Here is a 25,221-nt window from a genome sequence, read left to right on the forward strand (position 1 = left end):
CTCCTTTCAACACCTTGTTTTTTCCTATACATTGTTTTCTAAATGTTAGAAGATTCTTCCTCAAACCAACTGGTTTTTGTTTTGCCTCCCAGGAGTAAAAGAAAAAAGACCAATCCCTCCTTTTCCTCAGTCTGTAATAGTTAAAGATTGCTATCCCAAGTCCTGTCTTCATGCTAAACATTCATAGACCTTTGCAATTGTTCTCAAAGGATTTTGATTTTTTTCAATTCCTGCTGGGTGAGTGAACATTTTGCCCATGTGCATTTAAAAATTGGACCCAGACCAAACAACTGAAGGGCAAAGTGGCAGACTATCACTTTCCTCATTTAGACACTAAGCTTGGCAGTCTAATTTACAGCAATTTATCAATAACATTCTCTAGGTCTTTTTTTTTTAAAACACAAATGATACATCCTGCATTTTGAACTCAGGCAGGTGGTTTTTGGAGCTGAATTTACATTACAAGCTGTTACTTTTGGCCACTGGCATAGCCCGTTGAGATGTTTGTATCCTGATTCTATCTGAAGACATTCATAATGCCTTCTGATTTCAACTTGTCTATATATTTTATTAGCATCAGGATCCTCATTCACATCATTTGTAAAAATACTACTCAGGACAGAATCCTGTGCTATGCCACAGTGCCCTTTCTCTGATATATATTAATGTGCACTCCTATAGGTACACTAATAACTTGGTTCACACAATTTGCATGTCCTTATGGTCAAAGGGGAGCCCTGGTAGCACAGTGATTAAGAGATTGGCTACTAACCAAAATGTCGGCAGTTCGAATCCACCAGCCGCTCCTTGGAAACCCTATGGAACAGTTCCACTCTCGTCTTATAGGGTCGCTATGAGCCGGAATCGACTCGATGGCAATGCGTTTGTTTTTTTTTTAAATGGTCAAAAAAAAAAAAAAGTACCATTGCTGACAAATGCCTTGCCAAAATGAAAGCACTCCCTTCGTCTACCTGTCTGGTAACCCTTAACAAGAAGGAAATCATATCAGCTAGGATTTTAAACCCATGCCGGTTCTAATGATGCTCTTAAAATCGGTTGTAGAATCTTGCTTAAGCCTGGCATCATACTATCCTGCATTTTGGGAGAGGTGATGCCTGGGGTGGGAAGACACAGGTAGAGGAAAAATGCTGCAGCAGTCTAAGTTCTCCAGTTTCACTGCTGACAGTCCCTTAGCTTAAAATGGGCTGGTGTGGCAAATCTGACGCAGCACAACTGCTTTAGAGGTTTACCTTGATTTGTGATTTCGCCAAGCAAATGGATGCAGTAAACTGGTCTGCCTCAAATGTAGGTAGAAACGAGAGAAACGGAAAACCATGAAAATCGCCCCAACGCAGCCGTGAGGCTGTGACAGGTTGACGCCTTCCATTCGGAAAGCCCAAGATGGCCGGGCGAGGAACCGGGGAGGCTGCACGCGTCCAGCTCCCCTCGCCCGGAGCTTGCCCAGAGAAATAGGGGACCGCGCCACGCCCCCCGCACGCCATCAATATATGCCAAGTCCACTCGCCCGCAAACGTGCCGCAGGGAGCCGGCACTGCCCCCAGCCCCGCCCACTGAAAAGCGAAGCAGCAAACGTCGCCCGTGAAGCATGCCGGGACTTCATCTCGAGCCTCCCAGCTGCCTCTGCGACGGGCGCGGTGCGTAAAGAGCTGGCCGGTGGCGGCGGTTCTCCGTAAGATGGCGGACCGGCGTCGGCAGCGCGCTTCGCAGGACACTGAAGACGAGGAGTCTGGCGCTTCGGGCTCAGATAGTGGCGGCTCCCTGGCGCGGGGCGGCGGGAGCTGCAGCGGTAGCGCTGAAGGCGGAGGCAGCGGCTCTCTTTCTTCGCAGCGCGGAGGCCGAGCTGGGGCCCTCCATCTGCGGCGGGTGGAGAGCGGGGGGGCCAAGAGTGCCGAGGAGTCGGAGTGTGTGAGTACGCGTCGGCGGGGCGGGCCGGGGGCCGGGCGGCCTGGGCTGGGGGCGGGCGGAGGCTGAGAGTTGATGGCAGATGCTGGAGCATGTTGTGTTAAAGAGGCGCGTTATCCCGTTTCAGGTTTGCTGCGGGGCCCAAGGGAAGGGGAGAGGCTGAGGGTTTCTGGGAAGAGGGTAAAGACGCGACGGATGGAAAGCGGATGTTGATTCACACATTGGGGCTGGAGGTGAAAAGAACAGACCTCCCTCGGATACTGCTTGTTAAAAATGCGCTTTTCCCCATCTCTCTCTTCAACCATTTTGTTTCGAGTCGTCAACTTCCCACCCATGTTTCTTTATTGCAGTTCCTACTCTCTGAGAATCCAGAACTAACTCATATCTTCTTTATCTCAGGAGAGTGAAGATGGCATCGAGGGTGATGGTGAGTAGCATCTTTTACCCTATGAGAAGAGTTTTTAGCGCATAAACTCAGTTCACCTGTTTCCAACAACTGACATCCTCTCAGACTGTTAGGGATTTGGTGCAGGGTGCTTCAGAGTGGCTCTTTTGTAGTGTAGTGGTTAAGAGCATAGGTTCAAGCAGTATTGCCTTGCAAAAGTTAATCTTTCTGAGCCTGTTCCCTCATCTGTAAAATTTTATCTACCTCAAAGGTTGATGTCAGAATTAAATGAGTTTTAGCCTGACACACAACAAGCAGTCAAGAAATGTAATTATAATAATTTTGTTGCATTTTTTTCTTCACATATTTCTCTTTTCCTTCAGCTGTTCTCTCAGATTATGAAAGTGCGGAAGACTCAGAAGTGAGTGTAATACGTTTTTTTCCTATGATGTAGGTGGGAAAAGGTATTTTATAAACATACATACATCTGGGGTGCAAAAGTATCATGATCTACCTGTTGCTCCTCTTGTGCATTTTTCATTTGTGCTTCTGGAAAACTGTTAGAAAAGGTCTTGTTTGGTTAGAATGGGGGAAACTTGGAGCTAGCCTTTCAAGCCACATTTGTTACCCTGTTAGTAGTTGGCTTTTCTGCCTATTTAAAGAAACTAAGGTCCTGAGTAAGAGAGTGAGAACATCCTGATGCCCTTTACGAGATGTTAGATCGTTTATTTCATGCTGCCTAGGTAGAAAAGCCGGCCAGTTGGATGTTTTTTTCAAGTTTATGTAAAGGCCTAGAAAGGGCAGGAGGGCTCAGTCGTTTGCCCAAAGCATCTCAGTTTATAGATAGGGTTTTTGCTATCTAGATGAAAGTCAGTTTCTTTAAAGCAGGCTTTTGTGAGCTTGCCTGTTTTGATTGGATAAACTACTAGGGATGCCATTAGAGTGACTGTTTTCTGCGATTCTTGAGTAAATTCCTAAGTGTCAGATTTTGGTCATAGGTTATGTACACGGAGAATTGTATCTTGGATCAAAGATTCTCTGATAAATTTTATAGAACTGTTAGTCCCTCTTAGACTTTTTGTCAAGCCCTGGAGGTGCAATAGTGAACACTAACAAAATGTCTGTTTTTAGGGATTTTCTTACCAGGCCTTTGAAGCAGTTCGGTCCAATTCGACCACCTGCTGAGAACTTGCATTTCCGTCTTAGATGTACTGAATCAGAACCTACAGTTTAACAAGACCCCCAGGTGATTCTTATGTATAAATAAAGATTTGTTATTTATACTTGGGGATCTTGTTAAAATGTAGATTCTGATTTCAGTATGTCTGGGATGGAAATGCAAGTTCTCAACAGGGGTCAGACCATGGAATGAACTGGTTTGAAGCCCTGTTTCTGACTTAGTAGGGAAGTCAGGCAAATATTCAGTACTAGGCAATCCTAGTACTTGGTGACAACTGCTGGGATAGGGTTAAGTAGGGTGTTATGATCAGGTACTGAATCTATCTTAGGCAGTCAGGAAAGACTAAGACCTGAAGAATAAGTTGGAGTTAGCTCTGCAAAAGATGTTCCAGGCAGAGAGAATAACAGGTGAGAAAGCCCAAAGGTAGGAGAGAAGACGAGCATTTGGAAACTGAAAGTAGTTTGGTATGGCTGGAGCATTGTGACAAAATGAGTTCCAGAAATAAAGGTGAATTGGTGAGTAGGGGCTACGTGGTAAAGGCTCTTACTTGTTTTCTCTTTAATAAGTACCTGTTCAGTGCCAGATAAAAGTCAGATGTGGTTCTGCTCTCATGGAGTTTACATTCTAGGTCAGAGGAGGAAAACAAAGTAATCCCAGGGTGGGAGGGAGGGGGAAAGAGGGAGTCATTGCTTAGGGAGCACTGAGCTTATGTTAAGGGTGATGGAAAATTTTGGAAACGGATAGTAGTGATGTTTGCACAACATGATGGGTGTAGTTAATGTGACTAAATTGTACACGTAAAAAATGTTGGAATGGCAAACGTTATATATATATATATTTATGACAACTTAAAAAAAAATGGTTTGGAAAAAAAAAATTACAATAGTATTGGTAAGTACCATAATACTGGAAGTATAGGGTGTTTTGGGAGCACATAGCAAGGGCAGCTTGGTTTAGGGTGTTTGGAAACACTTAGAGGATGGGATGTTTAAACAGAGAACTGAGGATGAGTAGGAATTAGCCAGGCAGAGCGTTTTCTAAGCAGAGGGAACACTGTGTGGTAAGGAGGTCTAAAAGGGATAGACTACATGGGGAGTTGGAGGATATGAAATGTTTAGTATGACTGGAAGGTAAGAGGGCAAGGAAGGGAGATTGTAAGAGTGAGACTGAGGCAAATCTTAAAGTACGTGTAAGCCAGGTTAAAAAGTATTTAGATTTTATTCTGAGGAGGTGAAAAACTATAAAAAGTTTGTAAACAAGAGTATAATATGATTAGACTTAAATCTTAGAGCAGTGTTTGTCAGATCCAGGCAAAACCTGCGTTAGAAAATCCGGACCCCACTGAAATAAAACTGGGGGGGCGGGCGTGGGGGAGCAACTACTGAGACTTAAACATTTATATTTTAACAAGATCCCAGGTTGATGCTATGCACAGTAAAATTTGAGAATTACTATTTTACAATTATTTTTCTTAGAGTGAGGAGAATTGATCCAAGGGGAGCAAGATTGGAGATAGAAAAGCTAGTAAGAAAGCTATTGTGGAGGTCTAGGCAAGAAGTGAGTGTGGTGTGACTGAAATGGTGGCAGGGAAAATAGAAGTGGACAGAATTGAAAGTGTTTTTGGCTATGGAATTTACAAGGTTGGGTGATTGATAAGATGGCTTTTGTTTTCTCTGAAGTAGGTGTAAAAGGTATCAGCGGATAAGGGATTTGGAGATGGGGAATGTGCATTAAAGGATAGACACATTGGAAAGACTGCCAGGCTTAAGTGTGGAGAATGAATTGTGTAAGATACAATACTGGAGGCAGGAAGAGCTATTAGGAGGTTGTTAGGATAGTCCAGTGAACGTGATGATGGTGCCCTAAAGAAGGATATGGAAGTGGGACTGGTAAGATGTGGGCAGATGTAAGATATTTAGGCGGTATTAGTAGAACCTCTTGATTGATTGAATTGGAACCTGATTACAGAGTCCAGGGGATGCCCAGGTTGATGAAGGCTGTTATTCACTAAGAAGGGGACCACAGGAGGAGGAGTTTTCAGGAAGAAGGTGGTGGATTAAGTTTTAGGATGTTTTGAGATGAAGGAACCTTTGGGACTTTTAAGTGGAGATGTCTAGTATATATCGTCTGAAATTTAGAGGAGAGGTCTAGATCTGTGCTATCCAATACGGTGGCCACAAGCCACCTATGGCTGTTTAAATAAAACTTTGGTTCCTCAGTTGCACTAGCCACATTTCAGTGTGCTCAGTAGCCACCTGTGACTAGTGGCTACTGTACTTGACAGCATAAAGAACATTTTTACCATCCCAGAAGTTCTACTGGGCAGTATTGGTCTAGATTAGAGAAAGAGATTTGATATCCCAACTTTCACAGTAATCCTTTCCTTGCATTTTTTTTTTAGTTACCAACTGTATATATCTAAATGCTGCCGTTTAGTCTTGTCTGTTTCTTAAAATTTCATCTATCTTTTAAGTTTCTTAACTACATGTTCATCTTCCATACCTTTTTTTTGAAATTGATCTATTGACAAGATGTTGATGATAGCGCATTCATGGTACAATTCAACATGCTCCTCTGTCCTTTGTATTTCTTGGAAATTGGTATTTCCAGACCCATGGAAAGATGGTGTGAGCTAAAGATTTTATATTGAACAAAATCGACTGGTGATCATCTAATTTTCTTTCCCTTATATGCCACCTGCTGTTTTTGTCTAGATGTCTAAAGAACTTTTTTATTTTTATTGTTGTAGTTTAGATGAAGTTTACATTTCAAGTTAGTCTTCCATACAAAAATTTATGCATACATTGTTATGTGACCCTAATTGCTCTCCCCATACTGTGACAGCACACTCTTCCTTTTCACCCCTGACTCCCTATGTCCATTCAGCTAGCTCCTAACCCTCTCTCTCTGCCTTCCCATCTCACCTCCGGACAGAAGCTATGTGTTTAGTCTCTTGTATCTACTTGAGCTAAGAGGCACACTTCTCACGAGTCCAGTCCAATCCCTGTCTGAAGAGTTGGCCTCGGAAATTGTTGTATTTCTGGGCTGATAGAGAATCCAGGGGCCATGCTTTCCGGGCTTCCTCCAGTCTCAGTCAGACCATTAAGTCTAGTCTTTTTACTAGAATTTGAGTTCTGCACCCCACCTTTCTCCTGCTCCGTCAGGGACTCTCTGTTGTGTTCCCTGTCAGGGCGGTCATTGGTGGTAGCCGGGCACCATCTAGTTCTTTTGGTCTCAGGCTGATGGAGTCTCTGGTTTATGTGGCCCTTTCTGTCTCTTGGGCAAATAGTTTCCTTCTGTCTGGTGTTCTTCATTCTCCTTTACTCCAGGTGGTTGGGACCAGTTGATGCATCTTATATGGCTGCTTATAAGCTTTTAAGACCCCAGACGCCCCTCACCAAAGTAGGATGCATAACATTTTCCTAATAAACTTTGTTATGCCAGTTGACCTAGATGTCCCCTGAAAGTATGGTCCCCAGACCCCTGCCCCTGCTACTCACTCTCTCGAAGTGTTTGGTTGTATTCAAGAGACTTCTTAGGTTTGGTTTAGTCCAGTTGCGCTGACTTCTCTTGTACTGTATGTTGTCCTTCCCTTCACCTAAGATAATTCTTATCTACTATCTAGTTAGTAAATAACCTTGCCCCTCTCTCCCCACCCTTGTAACCATCAAAGAATGTTTTCTTCTGTGTGTAAACCTTTTGAGTTCTATAATAGTGGTCTTATACAATATTTGTCCTTCTGTGACTGACTAAATTCAGTCAGCATAATGCTCTCCAGCTTCGTCCATGTTTTGTTTCACGGCTTCATTGTTATTCTTTTATCGTTGAGTAGTATTCCATTGTGTGGATATACCATAATTTGTTTATCCATTCGTCCACTGATGGACACCTAGGTTGTTTCCATTTTTTTGCTATTGTGAACAGTGCTGCAGTGAACATGGGTGTGCATATATCTATTCATGTGATGGCTCTTATTTCTCTAAGATATATTCCAAGGAGCGGGATAGCTGGATCGTATGGTACTTCTATTTCTAGCTTTTTAAGGAAGTGCCGAATTGATTTCCAAAGTGTTTGTACCATTTTACATTCCCAACAGTGTGTAAGTGTTCCAGACTCTCCACAACCTCTCCAGCATTTATTGTTTTGTGTTTTTTGGATTAATGCTAGCCTTGTTGGGGTGAGATGATATCTCATTGTAGTTTTGATCTGCATTTCTCTCATGACTAATGATTGTGAGCATTTTTTCATGTGTCTGTTAGCCACCTGAATATCTTTTTTGGCAAAGTGCCTGTTCATATCCTTTGCCCATTTTTTAATTGGGTTATTTGTCTTTCTGTTGTTGAGGTTTTGCAGTATCTTGTAAATTCGAGTGATTAGACACCGATTGGATTTGTCGTAGCCAAAAATTTTTTCCGAGTCTGTAGGTTGTCTTTTTACTCTTTTGGTGAAGTCTTTTTGATGAGCATAAGTGTTTGATTTTTAGGAGCTCCCGTTTATCTGGTCTCTCTTCTGGTGCTTGTGTATTGTTACTTATGGTTCGTATTCTGTTTATGCCATGTATTAGGGCTCCTAGCATTGTCCCTATTTTTTCTTCCGTGATCTTTATCGTTTTTGGTTTTATATTTAAGTCTTCGATCCATTTTGAGTTAGTTTTTGTGCATGGTGTGAGATATGGATCTTGTTTCAGTTTTTTGCAGATGGATATCCAGTTATGCCAGCACCATTTGTTAAAGAGACTGTCTTTCCCCAATTAATGGACTTTGGGCCTTTGTCAAATATGAGCTGCTCATAGGTGGATGAATTTATGTCCAGATTCTCAATTCTGTTCCATTGCTGTATGTATCTGTTGTTGTACCAGTACCAGGCTGTTCTGACTACCGTGGCAGTATAATAGGTTCTAAAATCAGGTAGTGTGAGGCCTCCCGCTTTCTTCTTCTTGAGTAACGTTTTACTTATCCAAGGCCTCTTCCCTTTCCATATGAAGTTGGTGATTTGTTTCTCCATCTCATTAAAAAATGCTGGTGGAATTTGGATCAGGATTGCATTGTATCTGTAAATCATTTTGGGTAGAACTGACATTTTCACGATGTTGAGTCTACCTGTCTATGAGCAAGGTATGTTTTTCCACTTATGCAGGTCTCTTTTGGTTTCTTGCGGTAGTGTCTTGTAGTAGTTTTCATTGTATAGATTTTTTACATCTCTGGTTAGATTTATTCCTAAGTATTTTATCTTCTTGAGGACTATTGTAAATGGTATTGATTTGGTGATTTCCTCTTCGAAGTTCTCTTTGTTGGTATAAAGGAATCTGGTTGATTTTTGTATGTTTATCTTGTATCCTGAAACTTTGCTGAAATTTTCTATTAGTTCCAGTAGTTTCTTATAGATTCTTTGGGGTTTTCTGTGTATAAGATCATATCATCTGCAAACAGAGATACTTTGACTTCTTCCCTACCAATTTGAATGCCCTTTATTTCTTTTTCTAGCCTAATTGCTCTGGTTAGGACCTCCAGCACAATGTTGAAGAAGGGTGGTGCAAAGGGCATCCTTGTCTGGTTCCCGTTCTCAGGAGGAATGCTTTCAAACTCTCTTCATTTAGGATAATTTGGCTGTTGGCTTTGTAGAAATGCCCTTAATTATGTTGAGGAATTTCCCTTCTATTCCTATTTTGTAGAGAGTTTTTATCATGAATGGGTGTTGGACTTTGTCAAATGCCTTTTCTGTATCAATTGATAAGATCGTGTGGTTCTTGTCTTTTGTTTTATTTATGTGATGGATTACGTTGATTATTTTTCTAATGTTGTACCATCCCTGCATACCTGGTATAAATCCCACTTGATCATGGTAAATTATTTTTTTGATACGTTGCTGAATTCTATTGGCTAGAATTTTGTTGAGGATTTTTGTGTCAATGTTCATGAGGGATATTGGTGTGTAATTTTCTTTTTTTGTGGTGTTTTTACCTGGTTTTAGTATCAGGGTTATGCTGGCTTCCATAGAAAGAGTTTGGGAGTATTCCATCCTTTTCTGTGCTCTGAAATACCTTTAGTAGTAGTGGTGTTAACTCTTCTCTGAAAGTTTGGTAGAATCCTACAGTGAAGCCATCAGGGCCAGGCCGTTTTTTTTTTCCGGGAGTTTTTTAATTACCTTTTCAATCTCTTCTTTTGTTATGGGTTTATTTAGTTGTTCTATCTCTGTTTGTGTTGGTTTAGATAGGTCTGTTACTTATTTTTATGTAAAGTTACTTGTCTAGTTGCTTTTTTAACTTCACAGCACTCCCTTCTGTTTTCTTGTAGTGTTCAAAAATGTGCTTTCTGAGATTTCCTGCTTTAGTTCCCCTCCCCAGATTTTTCTGTAGCTTCTCTTTCCTTCATTCTCCCTCTCCTGCTCAATTTGATTCTCTTCTCAGCAGTTTCTCTTGAGTGTGGGACCCTGTCCTAGAAGGGAGCCCTGGCAACCAGGTCAGTTAGGAGAGTTCAAAGGGGGTAGACAGCTCTAGCCACTTCAGACCTTCCAGCCACAGCCCCCTTGCACTCACATGCTATTGGAGACAGGAAGACCCTTCCTAGTTTCCTCTGTTGTTCTCAGTCTTGCCTTCTATACTTTCCAGTAGATATCTACTGATTATTTCAGGGTTCTCCTCTTCTCTGGTCTGTTTGCTTTTCTCTGCTTTCTTCTGCACCAGTTCTGTGGTCCTTGTAGCTGTTGGTGCTTTGTTCTTATCTGCTTGTATTTTGGGGCCTGAGGGGATACTTTGTAACCTAGTTTTGTCATAAATGTTGTCCAAAGGTTTTTTGTTTCTGCTGTCTGGAAGCCCTGTCTTTTCATGTGGGGACTTGGAGAGATTGAAAAACTATGCTGCTGCTGTTTTCCCAGAATCCTCCAAGAACACTTTTAAAAGAAACTTTGCTATGAAGGGTAGGCTAGGGAAATGATAACTGTAGAGAAGAAGGCTATGAGGTAAAGAGACATTTTGGTGGTTGTTTAAAATTGGGAGAGTCTGGAGTATGATTAAAGATTGATGGGAAGGAACGAATAGAAGGGAAAGAAAAGGCAAGCAATAGTAAGTGTATTGGCATCCTTGATTGACTACATGAGAAGAAATAGGAACCAGACAAAATTGAAGGAAAACATCTTCTGTTGTAATTATAGAGAGGAGGAAAGGCAAGGTGGGAAGGAAAGGTATGGGGAGGAAGCTGGTATTCTTTGTTTTGTTTTGTTTGTTAGATAGAAGGAAGGGCATCTGCAAGATTGGGAGGGGTGGATATGAATTGTAAGATTAGAGGTTTGAGTAGTTGAGGTGAATGGAACCGGAACTATGTAGGGAAACTTTGGAAGGATTGCCAGGCTGTTGAGGTTGGAGGTGGCACTGATCTGTGAAGACGTGTGAATTTTTATTGTTGTTATTCCCCTCAGTGATGGTCAGTAGCCTACTTGTAGGCCTAGAGAAAGCAGACATTTGAGTTGATCCAGGCCCAGCCATGTGAGGGTGGCAAGGGAATTGAGGGTGTTACTAGTAGTGATTGAAATGAATGGGCTGTGGAGTCTACACTAGAGAGAGGAAAGTGAAGGTGGAGAAGGACTAATTGATAGAGAGAAGGTAGGAAAGATCAAAGGAGTGACTGTCTGAAGAAGTTGGAGACAGGGTAAGAGGACCAACTGAGTGAGAACAGGAATGATAGGCAGTTTTGATCAAGGATTGTTGTTGTTAGGTGCTGTTGAGTCGATTTTCGACTCATAGCGATCCCATGTGACAGAGTAGAACTGCTCCATAGCTTTTTTTTGGCTGTAATCTTCGTGGGAGCAGATCACCAGGTCTTTCTCCCACAAAGCTGCTGGCTGGATTCAAACTGCTAACCTTTTGGTTAGCAGCTGAGCACCTAACAGTTATGCCACCAGGGCTCCTTGATCAAGGACTAGGGTGCTTAAATTTAAGATTTTAAAAGTGGAGCAGGTTTACATAAAAAAAAAAAAAAACAATCCCAGGAAGGATTGTAGTGCAGAGTGTGGCCATGAAAATGGGTGACTGAAGTGGCGATAAGCTCAGTGCCAAAGTCTTCAGTGAGGGGTGGGTGCAGGCAGAGACGTAGAGGTATAGCCAGGTGATAGGAGCCTCAGAAGAGCAGGGGCTGGAGGAGTTAGGTCTGGAAGAGACATTTAGGAGGAAGACACCAACCCCATCTCTTATTCTGAAGTATGTGGAGAGTGGAAGAATGAGCAAAAACCTCCACATGGGAATTCTGCAAGGAAAGCAGTTTCTTAGAGGAAAGGTAGGCGTCAGAGTTGGGATGAGAGTTTACTGAATGATGTAGAAAGTATGTCTCTTGTGGCAACGGGTTTTGATGACAGCTCTGAGCCAAAGCAGTGTGACCCTGGGGTAGCATCTTGGCTTCAGTTAAACCAGGTTTGACTCTAATTTGGAGTCTTCTCCGCACTGTGCTATTTGTATCTTTCTGTCCTGCCCTGGAAACAAAATTAGTTCCTCATTTGAAATAAAAGGGTTGCCTAGTTTGACATCCACCCATAGACTAGAGGGGGAGGAGCATAAAGCAAAGTTCTCATTAATCATGGTGGTACTATTTTAAGATGTTTGAGTTCAGTCAGTGTATTAGTGGGGGTGGGGTAGTGAATTAAGGTCACATACACCAAGTGAGATTAAGGTCACGTACACCAAGCGAGATTTCTGCAATTCCTGATCCAAAACCTGCAGGGAACATAGGATCAAGGAAAGAACTGAATGATTTCCCACCCATGCACTACCATCTTAGGAGGAGGAAAAACTTCATGCAATTGAGGGAAATGGGAAGAATTAAGGGTCCTTGGTTGTTAAAAAGCTGTGGGTAAAGGCTTGATACTCATAGTATGAGTGTGCTCAAGCCGTCTTCCTCAATTCTGTGGATTTCCTACCAGTATCACCTTTCTGGGAATCCTAACCCAAACACCTAGAGGCCAAAACACCCAGATGCTGAGCAAGGAAGGATGGGAAAAAAGAGTAAGTTTCCTTGTCTGGGCCAATGAGGCAGTCTCAGCTCAATTTGAAGAACACTGGAAAGGGCTTTGAAAGGGCGGATACAGAATTTGAGAGCTTATTTAATCAGGAATCTCACATTGACTCTCTTTGACCAGATTCCTGGGGCCAAACTGGGTTTAGAGTTATGAGAGGGCAGTCTGGTTTGGGCAAGTGTCCCAGTAGGAGAATGAGAGACAAGTGTACATTTATCTGTCAGGCAGCAGAGGTGTGTTTGTACCCTGACATGTTAAGGCAGTAATGTAGACTAGATCACCTTCCCTTGAACCCGTTTTTTTGTGTCTTTGAGGGTCTGTAAAAACTATCTAGCCTGTAGCTCTGCTGCCTTAGGTCCAAACGCTGAGAGGACAAGGAGCTGAGAATAACCCTATTCTAAAGCCATCTCCTTATCATGAACCTTGTTATTATTAGGTGCCATCGAGTCAGTTCCAACTCATAGCAACCCCATATACGACAGAATGAAACACTGCCTGGTCCTGTGCTGTACTCACAATCATGGTTACGCTTGTGCCCATTGTTGCAGCCACTGTATAAATCCATCTCATTGAGGGGCTTCCTCTTTTTTGCTGACCCTCTCCTTTACCAAGCATGACGTCCTTCTCCAGGGACTGGTCCCTCCTGATAACATGTCCGAAGTATGTGAGATGAAGTCTTGCCATCCTTGCTTCTAAGGAGCATTCTGGCTGTACTTCTTCCAAGACATGTCTTCATTTTTCTGGCAGTCCATGGTATATTCAGTATTCTTTACCAGCACCGTAATTTAAAGGCATCAGTTCTTCTTCAGTCTTCCTTATTCTTTGTCCAGCTTTTGCATGCGAGACTATTGAAAATATCATGGCTTGGGTCAGGTGTAGTTTAGTCTTCAAAGTGACATCTTTGCTTTTTAACACTTTAAAGTGGTCTTTTGCAGCAGACTTGCCCAGTGCAGTACATTGTTTGATCTCTTGACTGCTGTTTCCCATGGGCCTTGATTGTGGATCCAAGTAAAATGAAATCCTTGACAGCTTCAATATTTTCTCCATTTATCGTGATGTTGCTTATTGGGACAGTTGTGTGGGGTTTTTGTTTTCTTTATGTTGAGCTGTAATCCATACTGAAGGCTGTAGTCTTTAATCTTCATCAGTAAATGCTTCAAATCCTCTTCACTTTCTGCAAGCAAGGTTGTGTCATCTGCATATTGCAGGTTGTTAATGAGTTTTCCTCCAGTCCTGATGCCGTGTTCTTCATATAGTCCAGCTTCTCAGATTATTTGCTCAGTATACAGATTGAATAAGTATGGTGAAAGGATACAAATCCTGATGCACACCTTTCCTGATTTTAAACCATGCAGTATCCCCTTGTTCTGTTTGAACGGCTGCCTCTTGGTCTTTATTCAGGTTCCTCATGAGCACAATTAAATGTTCTGGAATTCCCATTCTTCACAATGTTATCCATAATCTGTTACGATCCACACAGTCGAATGCCTTTGAATAGTCAATAAAACACAGATAAATGTCTTTCTGGTATTCTCTGCTTTCAGCCAAGATCCATCTGACATCAGAAGTGACATCCCTTGTTCCACATCCTCTTCTGAATCCAGCTTGAATTTCTGGCAGTTCCCTGTCACTGTGCTGCTGCAACTGATTTTTGAATGATATTCAGCAAAATTTTACTTGCGTGTGATACTAATGATACTGTTTGATAGTTTCTGCATTCTGTTGGATCACTTTTCTTTGGAACGGGCACAAATGTGGATCTCTTCCAGTCGGTTGGCCAGGTAGCTGTCTTCTGAGTTTCTTGGCATATATGAATGTGTGCCTCCAGCACTGCATTCATTTGTTGAAACATCTCAATTGGTATTCCGTCAATTCCTGAAGCCTTGTTTTTCACCAGTGCCTTCAGTGTAGCTGGGAGTTTTTCCTTCGGTACCATCGGTTCTTGATCATGCGCTCCCTCCTAAAGTGGTTGAACATAGATCAATTCTTCTTGGTACAGTGACTCTGTATATTCCTGCCCTCTTCTTTTGATGTTTCCTGCGTCATTCAATTTTTTGTCATTTAGAATCCTTCAATATTGCAATTTGAGGCTTGAATTTTTTCTTCAGTTCTTTCAGCTTGAGAAATGCCGTGCTTGTTCTTCCCTTTTGGTTTTCTAATTCTAGGTCTTCGCATATTTCGTTATAATACTTTGTGTCACGAGCTGCCATTTGAAATCTGTTCACCTCTTTTACTTCATTTTTCTTCCATTCACTTTGGCTATTTTACATTCAAGAGCAAGTTTCAGAGTTTCTTCCGACATCCATTTTGGTCTTTTTTTTCTGTCCTGTCTTCTTAATGACCTTTTGTTTTCTTCATGTATGTTGTCCTTGATGTCATCCCACAACTCATCTGGTCTTGAGTCATTAGTGTTCAGTGCATCAAATCTATTCTTGAGATGGTCTCTAAATTTAGGTGGGATATACTCAAGATCATACTTTGGGTCTCATGGACTTGTGTTAATTTTCTTCAGCTTCAACCTGGACTTGCATATGAGCAGTTGAAGATCTTTTCCACACTTGGCCTCTGGCCTTGTTCTGACTAATGCTACTGAGCTTTTTCATCATCTCTGCCTAGAATATCGATCTTCATGCATTCCATTTCATTTTTGACTACTTTCAATTTTCCTAGATTCGTACTCTGTACATTACATGTTCTGATTATTAATGGATGTTTGTAGCTGTTTCTTCTTGTTTTGAGCCATGCCACGTCAGCAAATGAAGGTCCCAAAAACTTTACTCCATCCACGTCATTAAGGTCGTCTCTGCTTTGAAGAGGCAGCTCTTCCCCCAGTAGTATTTTAAGTGCCTTCCAACTGGAGAGGCTCACCTTCCTACACTATATCAGACAGTGTCCTTTTGCTGTTCATAAGATTTTCACTGGCAAATTTTTTCAGAACTAGGCTGCCAGGTCCTTCTCCCTAATCTGTCTTAGTCTGGAAGCTCTGCTGAGAGCTGTCCACCATGGGTGACCCTGCTGGTATTTGAAATACCTGTAGCATAGCTTCCAGCATCACAGCAACATGCAAGCCACCACAGTACAACAAACAGATGAGTGGTGTGTGTGTGTGTTTATATATATATATGTGTACGTATTTTTTAAATGTGTTTTTTTTTTTTTTTTGTAAGCATGCCCTTTTTAGAAATTTGAGTAGGAGTATTATATGTTTGCTTTTAATGTCTGGGTTGTAGTAAAAGTTTGTCAGAAAATGTTTTCCTAAAGAATGGGAAATTAAAATGTACCATTCAGATTTTCCCTCCACAGCTGGCATGGAAAATTTTTTCAGGGTGAAGAAGGGGAGTACAGTGAAGACGAAAACTCCAAAGTGGACCTGAAATCAGAAGCCAATGATGCTGCTAATTCTTCAACGAAAGAGGAGAAAGGAGAAGAAAAACCTGATGGCAAAGGCACTGTCACTGGAGAGAGGCAAAGTGGGGATGGACAGGTCAGTACCCACTGAAGTCCTTTGCTTTATAGCCAGAATAGGGCTCTCAACCTTGGATGGAGTTAGGAGCCCTTTCTCTCTTCTGCAGGAGAGCACAGAGCCTGTGGAGAACAAAGTGGGTAAGAAGGGCCCTAAGCATTTGGATGATGATGAGGATCGGAAGAATCCAGCATACATTCCTCGGAAAGGGCTTTTCTTTGAGCATGATCTTCGAGGGCAAACACAGGAGGAGGAAGTCAGGTAACAGCCACTTGCTACTGCTGCTAATATCTAGCAGATATTTACTACTTGGTGTATGCCAGGCATTATGCTAAGTGTTTACCTCTATTACCTCATTTACTACTCAGAACAACATTTTGACGTCAGTATTATGATTATCTCTTCTACAGATGAGGAAAGTGAAGCTTAGATTATTTGGTAACTTTTGGTAGAGGAGCTGGGATCCATGTCCCAGCTGTATGTGTCCAGAACCTGGGCTCTCATAATCATCACACTTCACCTGCTTGCCTTAATCTGAAGCTCACGGCCTCTGAGATATGAAATACTTGCATAGGCTATCTTATAGGAGATGGCAAATATTTCTGTTGCTGTTGCATCTGAGCCTAGCAGGCCTGGAGGTGTTAGGATTCACTCTTGCTTTTGGGAGACTGATTTTGTATAATCTGACTGAGAAGATGGGGAGACTACACAAGGTTCTCATGTCTCACTCCCTGGCCCTGTTTGGTTCATGAATATCTCTACTTGGCACCTTCTGCCAACTTTTTGTCCTTGGTTTTGTCCAGACCCAAGGGACGTCAGCGAAAGCTATGGAAGGATGAGGGTCGCTGGGAACATGACAAGTTCCGGGAGGATGAACAGGCTCCAAAGTCCCGACAGGAGCTCATTGCTCTTTACGGCTATGACATTCGCTCAGCTCACAATCCTGATGACATCAAACCTCGGAGAATTCGGAAACCCAGGTAAAGAAATTTTGGAGCCTAGATTATTGATGTTTTTGGAAAGAACTCCCCTGCTTTTCTCACTCCATTCCAGCCAATAATTGAATGGCTAAGGGATATGGGAGGTCTCCCTAATCCTCAGCTTATATCTCTAGCGTTCCCTTTTGTTATTTTATTCTTAAGACTTTCTTATCCCCCTTTTTTAGGTTTGGGAGTCCTCCACAAAGAGATCCAAACTGGATTGGTGAGCGGCCAAACAAGTCCCATCGCCACCAGGGTCCTGGGGGCACCCTACCACCAAGGACGTTTATTAACAGGAATGCTGCCGGTACTGGCCGTATGTCGACACCCAGGAATTACTCTCGATCTGGGGGCTTCAAGGAAGGTCGTGCTGGTTTTAGGCCTGTGGAGGCTGGTGGGCCACATGGTGGCCGGTCTGGTGAGACTATTAAGCATGAGACTAATTACCGATCACGGCGGCTAGAACAGACTCTTGTGAGGGATCCATCCCCAGAAGCAGATGCTCAAGTGCATGGCAGTCCTGAGAAGGAAGAAGCAGCTTCAGAGACACCAGCTCCTGCTCCTGACACTGCACCACCGGCCCCTGACAGACCCATTGAGAAGAAATCCTATTCCCGGGCAAGAAGAACCAGAACCAAAGCTGGAGATGCAGTCAAGATTGCAGAAGAGTTGCCCCCTCCACCAGAGGGGCTGACCCCAGCACCTCCAATGCCAGAAACTACTCCTCCTCCACCTGCTAAGACTGGAAACTGGGAGGCTCCAGTGGATTCTACTACAGGTGGACTTGAGCAAGACATGGCACAACTAAATATCACAGAACAGAATTGGACTCCGGGGCAGCCTTCATTCCTGCAGCCTCGGGAACTTCGAGGTAGGTGGCCAGCTTTTTTCCCTTTGTTTTATCAGGTTTAGGGGCATGGGACTTGTTTCTCTCTGGGATAGGGTGTCTGACAAACATGTACCTTTTCATTAACTGTGAGAAAGAGTTGTATGCATACGTATATTCATTCAAAGTCCTCAGAGCAGTTTTTCACTTGTTACCCAAGACTGTCCCACTACTACTACTGTTAACTGATTGATCATCAATATTGAGCTCCTGAGTACAGAATCTTTTTATCATTCTGTAGTAAAAATGGAAGGTGGCAATGTTCTTATTAGTTGAGCTAAAGGTTAAATGTTTGAGGGCAAAAACGTACTCAGTTGAATTTGGATCAAGATCTTTTCTGATCTTTTTGAAAGGAAGACCTCTCTAATTTTCTTACTCTTCTAGAGCAGGGTTGCCTGATAGAACTTTATGGAATGATGGAAGTGTTCAGATGACTTTTGAACACTTGAAATGTTCAGTGACTGAGGAACTGAACTTTTAATTTTAACTGAAATCCACATATATCTTGTGGCTATCACATTGGACCGCATAGCTGTAGAGATTAGGTTCTCTTAAAGACTTAAAGACTGGGAGTTTAAGCATCCTTCTCTGTGGGAGTGATTTTTGAACTCCAAAATCCATTGCAGCCAAAACTTGCCTTGGAGTTGATCTGTAGATGATGGAGTACACCTCTTATTGATATACCACAGGAAGACAGTCTCTAGAACATTCCTTTTTATCCTAAATCATTTTTAGTCAGATGGGAATCTCTCCCCAAACTTCCCAGCCCAAACCTCTGTGAGCAGGATGTAATCAGGTAGATATACAGATCCATCACTCCCCTGCCCAGTTGTTCCTCAGAAACCCTGGGGCTGAGAGTTTTTCACAGTGTTTGATATTATAATGTGCCAGTTACAACCTCCCAGGGATTCTATGCAGGGATATATTTGGTGGGAGAAATTTGGACATGGGTTTTCTCATTGAAGTCATTTTCTTTTCCAGTGTGACTGTTTAAAGACTTTATTGCTGTATTAAGGTGATGGGTTGTGGGGGCACATTTCCAAATATTGGTGTTGACAGTAAGCAGATGTAGTTTAAAAGGAATTTGGGTAGTTTAAAAGGAGAAAGCCATTTCTCATATTGGATTCTCCAGCCTGTCATTTTGTTGATGGCTTCTTTGAGTCGCACTCATGTCTGTTTCCTCTTCAGCAGTGACTTTTTTTGTGTATTACAGGTATGCCCAACCACATCCACATGGGCGCAGGACCACCACCTCAGTTTAACCGGATGGAAGAAATGGTACAGAAGGGAAAGGGGGAGACAGGGAAGGGGCTGCATGTTACTGGATACTCACTCTTTAAGCCAAGATAAGATCTTGAATTCAGTTTTCCCATTGTTTACCCATCTTTTAATTTGGATCTCAGAAATGTAGGGTAGAGGGTTTAGGTTCAAGTTAACAAATCTTGTTTTTGTTAATTTTTCAATTCACTTTACAAATACTTATTAAAAACCTTCCATGTACCAAGTTAAGTGTTCAGCAGCACCTAAAGGAAGGTAGAACTTGATGTGAAGTTTTCTTACTCAGGTCTTTATTATTACCTCAGGGTGTCCAAGGTGGTCGAGCCAAACGCTATTCATCCCAGCGGCAAAGACCTGTGCCAGAGCCCCCTGCCCCCCCTGTGCATATCAGTATCATGGAGGGGCATTACTATGATCCACGTAAGTGTGTTGTTGTTGGAGTACCTTTCTTAGCAAGGGAAAGTGAACTAAGAGACCATCCTCCAGCCTCCTTAATTTCCCTTCTGACTTTTCACAGTGGTTATCAAACATTGTCTGGTTACTGTTTTCTTCACATGAAAAATTTAAAGGGTTTGGGGGACCCTTTTAAAGGAGACTTGTCTGTGTGATTTGAAGAGTGAGGGTTTCTGAAAATCCCAATGTGGTGTCTTACAGTGCAGTTCCAGGGACCAATCTATACCCATGGTGACAGCTCTGCTTCACTGCCTCCTCAGGGCATGATTGTGCAGCCAGAAATGCACCTTCCCCACCCAGGTAAGCTCTGCCCCCCTGCTTGCGTGCTTCCAGGATGTGAGGATGTGTGTTGGGGGCTTCATAAACCCTATCCTCCTGAGCTCTGTGCTGCTTGCCTTTGAGGCTGACTGCCCTGGCTGCTTGGGCAACAGAAACTCCTCTTGGGTCCATCCTCAGGAGTTCCATCCTGAGCCTGTTTGTGCTGAGCAGTTCAGCCAGGCCATCCCATGGAAATAGTGTTATCATCTTCTGTTTCAAATTTTGTGTTCCTCCCCTTGTCCAGGTTTACATCCTCACCAGACACCGGCACCTCTGCCCAATCCAGCCCTCTATCCCCCACCAGTGTCCATGTCTCCAGGACAGCCACCACCGCAGCAGTTACTTGCTCCTACTTACTTTTCTGCTCCAGGCGTCATGAACTTTGGTAATCCCAGTTACCCTTATGCTCCAGGGGCACTGCCTCCCCCGCCACCTCCTCATCTGTATCCTAATACACAGGTGAGATGGCTAATGAGCAGATCTTTCTAGGTACATATTCCTGAAATCATACAGGAACATAGAGTATAGGGAGAATGCTAAAGGAATTTGTAAGAACGTTTCAGTGCCATTGACTTGCATGTGGCACCAGGACGCCTCTTGGTGGTCAGGAGCTGGAAATGCAGCTTATGTAATGCTCATCATCTGTTTGTTCACTTCCCGTTCAAGTGTTTTGTCCATCAGTTTATTCAGCTGCGTAAGGAAACTGTATTCTACTCCTTGCCAGCCCTACCTCTGTCCTGATTAACTCCCGACAGGTTAACACCTATCATCTGGCATGTCACCATCGAGCTCAGCCTCTTCCATTTGTCAGATCATGGTAGGAGTTTGGGCAGTACTTAGAAGATGTAGGAATTGGAATGAAATATTAAGGCACCAGTGAATAGTCACTTTATTTTAAAAGGGGGCAGCTTAGAGATTTTAAAATTAAAAATTCCCCAATACTGTTCTTTTTTTTAATTGAACTTTAGATGAACGTTTACAGAACAAACAAACTTCTCATTGAACAGTACATATATTGTTTTATAGCATTGGTTAACAATGTTTTACAGCATTGGTTAACAACCCCATGACATGTCACTACTCTCTCTTCTTGACCTTGGGTTCTCTATTACCAGCTTTCCTCTCTCCTCCTGCCTTGTAGTCCTTGCCCCTGGGCTGGTGTGCCCCTTTAGTCTCATTTTGTCCTATGGGTCTGTCTAATTTTGAGCTAAAAGGTGAACCTCCGTAGTGACTTCATTACTGGGCTAAAAGGGTATCCAGGGACCATACTCTCAGGGTTTCTCCAGTCTCTGTCAGGCCAGTAAGTCTAGTATTTTTTTGTGAGTTAGAATTTTGTTCTTCATTTTTCCCTTCCTCTGTCTGGGACCCTCTATTCTGATTCTGATCCCTGTTAGAGCAGTTAGTGGTGGTAGCCAGGCACCGTGTAGTTGTTCTGGACTCAGTCTGGTGGAGGCCGTGGTAGTTGTGGTCTATTAGTTCTTTGGACTAATCTTTCTCTTGTCTCTTTAGTTTTCTTCATTCTCCCTTGCTCCTGAAGGGGTGAGACCTGTGGGATATCTTAGATGGCCACTCACAGGCTTTTAAGACTCCAGACACTACTCACCAAAGTAGAATGTAGAACATTTTCTTTATGAACTATGTTATGTCAGTTGAGCCAGAAGTAACCTGAGACCATGGTCCCCACAGCCCTCAGCCCAGTAATTCAGTCCCTAAGGGAGTTTGGATTTGTCCATGGAGCTTCCATGACCTTACCCTGAACAGGTTGTGCTGGCTTCCCCAGTCCAGTACTATTTTTTTTTGTGACTAAATAATGTTTCCTGTTCATCATAGTTTGGACAAATTAATTCCTCACATTTTCTTCTGGCTTGCGGGATGCCAGGCCCCATCACAGGTATATGGAGGCGTGACCTACTATAACCCCGCCCAGCAGCAGGTGCAGCCAAAGCCCTCCCCACCTCGGAGGACTCCCCAACCAGTCACCATCAAGCCGCCACCACCTGAGGTATGAGAGCCCCTTCCCATACCTAAGGCACATCCTACATCGGTGGGCTTTCCTTTTCCCAGAGGATTTCTTTCCTCTTCTGGGCGTGTCTCTGTGGAAAACAGCCTTTTGTGTATGACCTGATAATATATTCCAATTTTGTTATTTCAGGTTGTAAGCAGGGGTTCCAGTTAATTTGAGTTTGTGAATATTTTAAATCTAACATCATATAAAAGTAAGTATACAAGTTACTATGAGTCTTATAACATTAAAACTAATACTCATACTTAATTTGCTTAACAAATGAGTAGAATCACCTAATTTATGATTCAAGTTATAATCATGGGATAGCTCAGGGGAGGCTTAAAGGAGTCCCACAATTTGCCAGTTTCTTTTCTTTTGTTTATGCATTGGGCAGGGTTGAAGTAGAAACCATTGTTAACTTGGCAGAATTGTATTTGGGAAACTTCAAGGAAAAAATACAGGAAGTAGTCTAACTTGATCAAGGATAGGGGATGTCTGAATTTGAGGTGTTAAAGCAGAGCCGATTCTGAAGATCATAGAGGAGAAGCTTCTCTGGATTTTTTTTTTTTTTTTTTAAGGACATTGCTTTAAGACAAATTCTCTAGAAATGTGACTTTCTGAAACCAGCTTGTAAATGCCAAAAGGTCCACTAACACTTTGGTGGTTCGTCCTTTTTCCTCACCCCCGTCAGAACTACAGAGGTGAGAACTCAGGAGAGAAGAGAAATACAGCTGGCTGTCTACAACCAAGAGGATTTCAAAGTTACAGGGTGGCTCACATCAGCGAGCAGCTAAAGGAGGAGGACCCCTGCCTTACTCTGATGCCAGGCTCTATTGGAAAAAGGGAGAAGCAAGAAGACTCCCTCCCACCTCTACTCTTTACATGGGTTGGCTGAGCTTAGGGGAGGAGAGATCCAGACAGCTCAGGCTTCTGAGTCTAGATCTTGAAGCCCACATCTTTTGCTCTTCTTCACTTTCTCCCAGGAAATTCAAGTGTTCTCCACTCCCAGGGAAGCTCCTTTCTGTTTTGTTTTGTAAGAATGTTCATTTTTAAAACCTAGCTTGCTATTCTTATTTTAGTTTTTTCTGTTCTTTCTGTCTTTAAGTTAAACAGGTTTATTCTGCTGGTTTGCTGGCTCCTCTGGGTTTCCTTTTGGCTCTTCTCTGCATCTCAGATAATTGAGACTGTGCTAGGCAGCCTTTCCCCACCAGGTCTGCAAAGATCTGGCCTTTCAGTTTTGGTTGGCCTTTATTATTCTCTATACTTGGATTCTCTTAAATGCTCTAACCCTATGGAAGCGTAGCTGTCTGCACAGAGTGTCACATTGTGGAGAAAACAGAGTGAATGGGTAGGAGCCCTCCTTTCTGAGTTTTCATCAATTCCTGTGCTCTGGTAGTCTTCAGGCCTCTACTGAGGACACAGTCTCTACTGTGGAGAGAGATGGTAAACCAGGTGCTTTTGTGAGAAAGGGAGGATGGAGTGAAGAGCCTTTTGCATCTTAGGGGTTTGTATTCACACAGTTTCAGGGCTCAGTCTTTGAGGTTAAGTGGAAATAGAGGGCCCTGCTTCTCCTCTTTCCATTCCTCCTCCTACTACTACTTTTCAGTTGCTGCGGACCAATGCATCTCTCTAGAGGCAAGTATTATCCAGCAAGCAATTGGCCTTCTGCTTTGCAATTGCTCTTCTCCACGTCTTTCCCGCTACAGGTGTTTTAGATGATAATACCTTATTTCCCCTCAGATTGTACTCCTGTCTTTGCAAACAGAAATAGGTACCACACTTGGGCGTAAGGCCTCAGGAAGCCAGTCACTCTCTGGGCAAGGACTTTCCCCTTTCCTTCTCGATCTGTGGCACTAAACCACTCCCCTGCTGCCTCTGCAGAAGAGATTCCCACAACTGCAGCACTTATGTCCGCCAGGGGTAATTTGGCTGCTGTACCTGTCCTGCTACAGAACCTGAGGGAGAACGTGGCATCTGTGTCTCTTCCCCAGTAACGTCACTGTTTCTGTTCCTTCTCTTGGGCAGCTAGCCTAACCACTCTGAGTTACAGGTGTGGGGTGTGGAGGGAGAGAGGCACTCGAGCTATAATCCCCAAGGAGGGAAAAAAAGAGATTATTCTGGGGGTAATTGGTGGTCGTGCCTTTTGTAGGCTGTTCCCTTTGCCTTAAACCTGAAGATGTCTCCTCAAGGCTGTGGGCAGCATGCCCAGATTCCCAGACCTTAAGACACTGTGACAGTTGTCTCTGTCAGTCCCCTGTGTTTAGTTGCAAGGATTTCTCCAGTGTATGGGTTTTTTTTTGTTGTTGTTGTTTGGGTTGTTTTGTTGTTGTTGTTACTGTTTTAAAGGATGCACATTTGTGATCAGCGTTGTGACTTGGAAATAATAAAATTTAGACTGTAAACTTGACTCCCTTCTCAGTGTTTTGCATGGGTCTTGATGGGAGGGAAGGATGGGAATTTATTAATCTTCCCTCCCCCTGCCCCAGAGTCACAGTCAGAGCTTGAGCCAACTGGAAGGCCAGAGAGGTGAGGAACCCCTATGAGGCCATAAGTGGGTCTGTACTCCCCACCAGGTATCTTCCCTAGCCACATTGCCAAATAGACACCAGAATGTCTTGGAGTCTCTTAGACTGAAGTGTCAGAGACAGAAAAACTAGTGAGGTGCTACTCACAAGAACTTCTAGCATCCCTTTATGCCTCCCTGTGTGTTTGGCAAGTAAATTTCCCAGGGTAATGCACCACCAAATGTCAACACAACTGTACCAGGTCCCAGGCGAGGGAGAGGCGCAGATAGCCATCTTTCTCCTTGAAAAGTAAAGATGTTTGGCATTGATGTATCAAGGGCCATAGTCTAAGGGAGAGGTTCCTATCAATCTTAGTACTAGAAAAGGGTAGGGGAAATGGAAAAGCCACCAGGTGTGGCTCATGCTGCCATTTATGTAGGCCACTTGGCCCCCATGCACACAGGGCAGTTAGTGCCCAGCTTTGAGTTGACTGTTATCATCCTCCAGGCCCTGGGTAGGGTGGAAGTTTACTCCAGGGGCTATCCCCTGATGTGGGAGAGCAGTTGAATGTAATGTGGAGCTGGCAGCACCTGTTCTTAGGTCCCAGGGATTCTCACACTGAGGGCATAGGCGTCATGTGCCTTTTAAAATGACAAGAGAATTGCCCCACACCCCTGCTACTGTTAGAGCTAGAGGACCATCTCTCTCCTGACCCCATCTCTAATTCCTCTTCTTTAAATCCTGTTAGGCTGCTACTCCTCTCCTTTCCCACAGGGTGATGGGTAACTATGGGCCTACCTCCTGGGGTCATGCAAAGAATTGCAGCCAGCCTTGGGGTTGGGTTAC

At 43.2% G+C, this 25,221-nt stretch overlaps 1 protein-coding gene across 3 annotated transcripts; it reads left to right on the top strand.

Moving 5' to 3' along the window:
• The first annotated feature begins 1,671 nt into the window (after positions 1-1,671).
• Positions 1,672-24,271, top strand: CASC3 (CASC3 exon junction complex subunit). 3 transcript variants are annotated; one of them, XM_004378064.2, is made up of 14 exons: positions 1,672-1,926; positions 2,323-2,350; positions 2,692-2,729; positions 15,814-15,972; positions 16,061-16,212; positions 16,755-16,931; positions 17,117-17,802; positions 19,031-19,095; positions 19,401-19,515; positions 19,750-19,848; positions 20,111-20,325; positions 21,746-21,868; positions 22,019-22,082; positions 22,563-24,271. In XM_004378064.2, the coding sequence occupies exons 1-13, from the start codon at positions 1,696-1,698 to the stop codon at positions 22,040-22,042; spliced, it is 2,112 nt and encodes a 703-aa protein (XP_004378121.1). In that variant the 5' UTR covers positions 1,672-1,695; the 3' UTR covers positions 22,043-22,082; positions 22,563-24,271. The 3 variants fall into 3 exon arrangements, 2 of the variants coding, with proteins under 2 accessions (XP_004378121.1, XP_023588592.1); XM_023732824.1 differs by lacking the exon at positions 1,672-1,926 and adding an exon at positions 2,005-2,050; XR_002824372.1 differs by lacking the exon at positions 22,563-24,271 and having other exon boundaries at positions 20,111-20,251.
• The last annotated feature ends 950 nt before the right edge of the window (positions 24,272-25,221 follow it).

The sequence above is a fragment of the Trichechus manatus genome, unplaced genomic scaffold (genome assembly GCF_000243295.1).
Source record: "Trichechus manatus latirostris isolate Lorelei unplaced genomic scaffold, TriManLat1.0 scaffold00054, whole genome shotgun sequence".
NCBI lineage: Eukaryota > Metazoa > Chordata > Mammalia > Sirenia > Trichechidae > Trichechus > Trichechus manatus.

Bases quoted from the DNA above. Each gene is read 5' to 3' on its own strand.
- CASC3 (XM_004378064.2), top strand. From the start codon at position 1,696: ATGGCGGACCGGCGTCGGCAGCGCGCTTCGCAGGACACTGAAGACGAG. The intron at 2,351-2,691 runs GTGAGTAGCATC...CTTTTCCTTCAG, and splicing joins AGATGGCATCGAGGGTGATG to CTGTTCTCTCAGATTATGAA. The intron at 17,803-19,030 runs GTAGGTGGCCAG...TGTGTATTACAG, and splicing joins GCAGCCTCGGGAACTTCGAG to GTATGCCCAACCACATCCAC.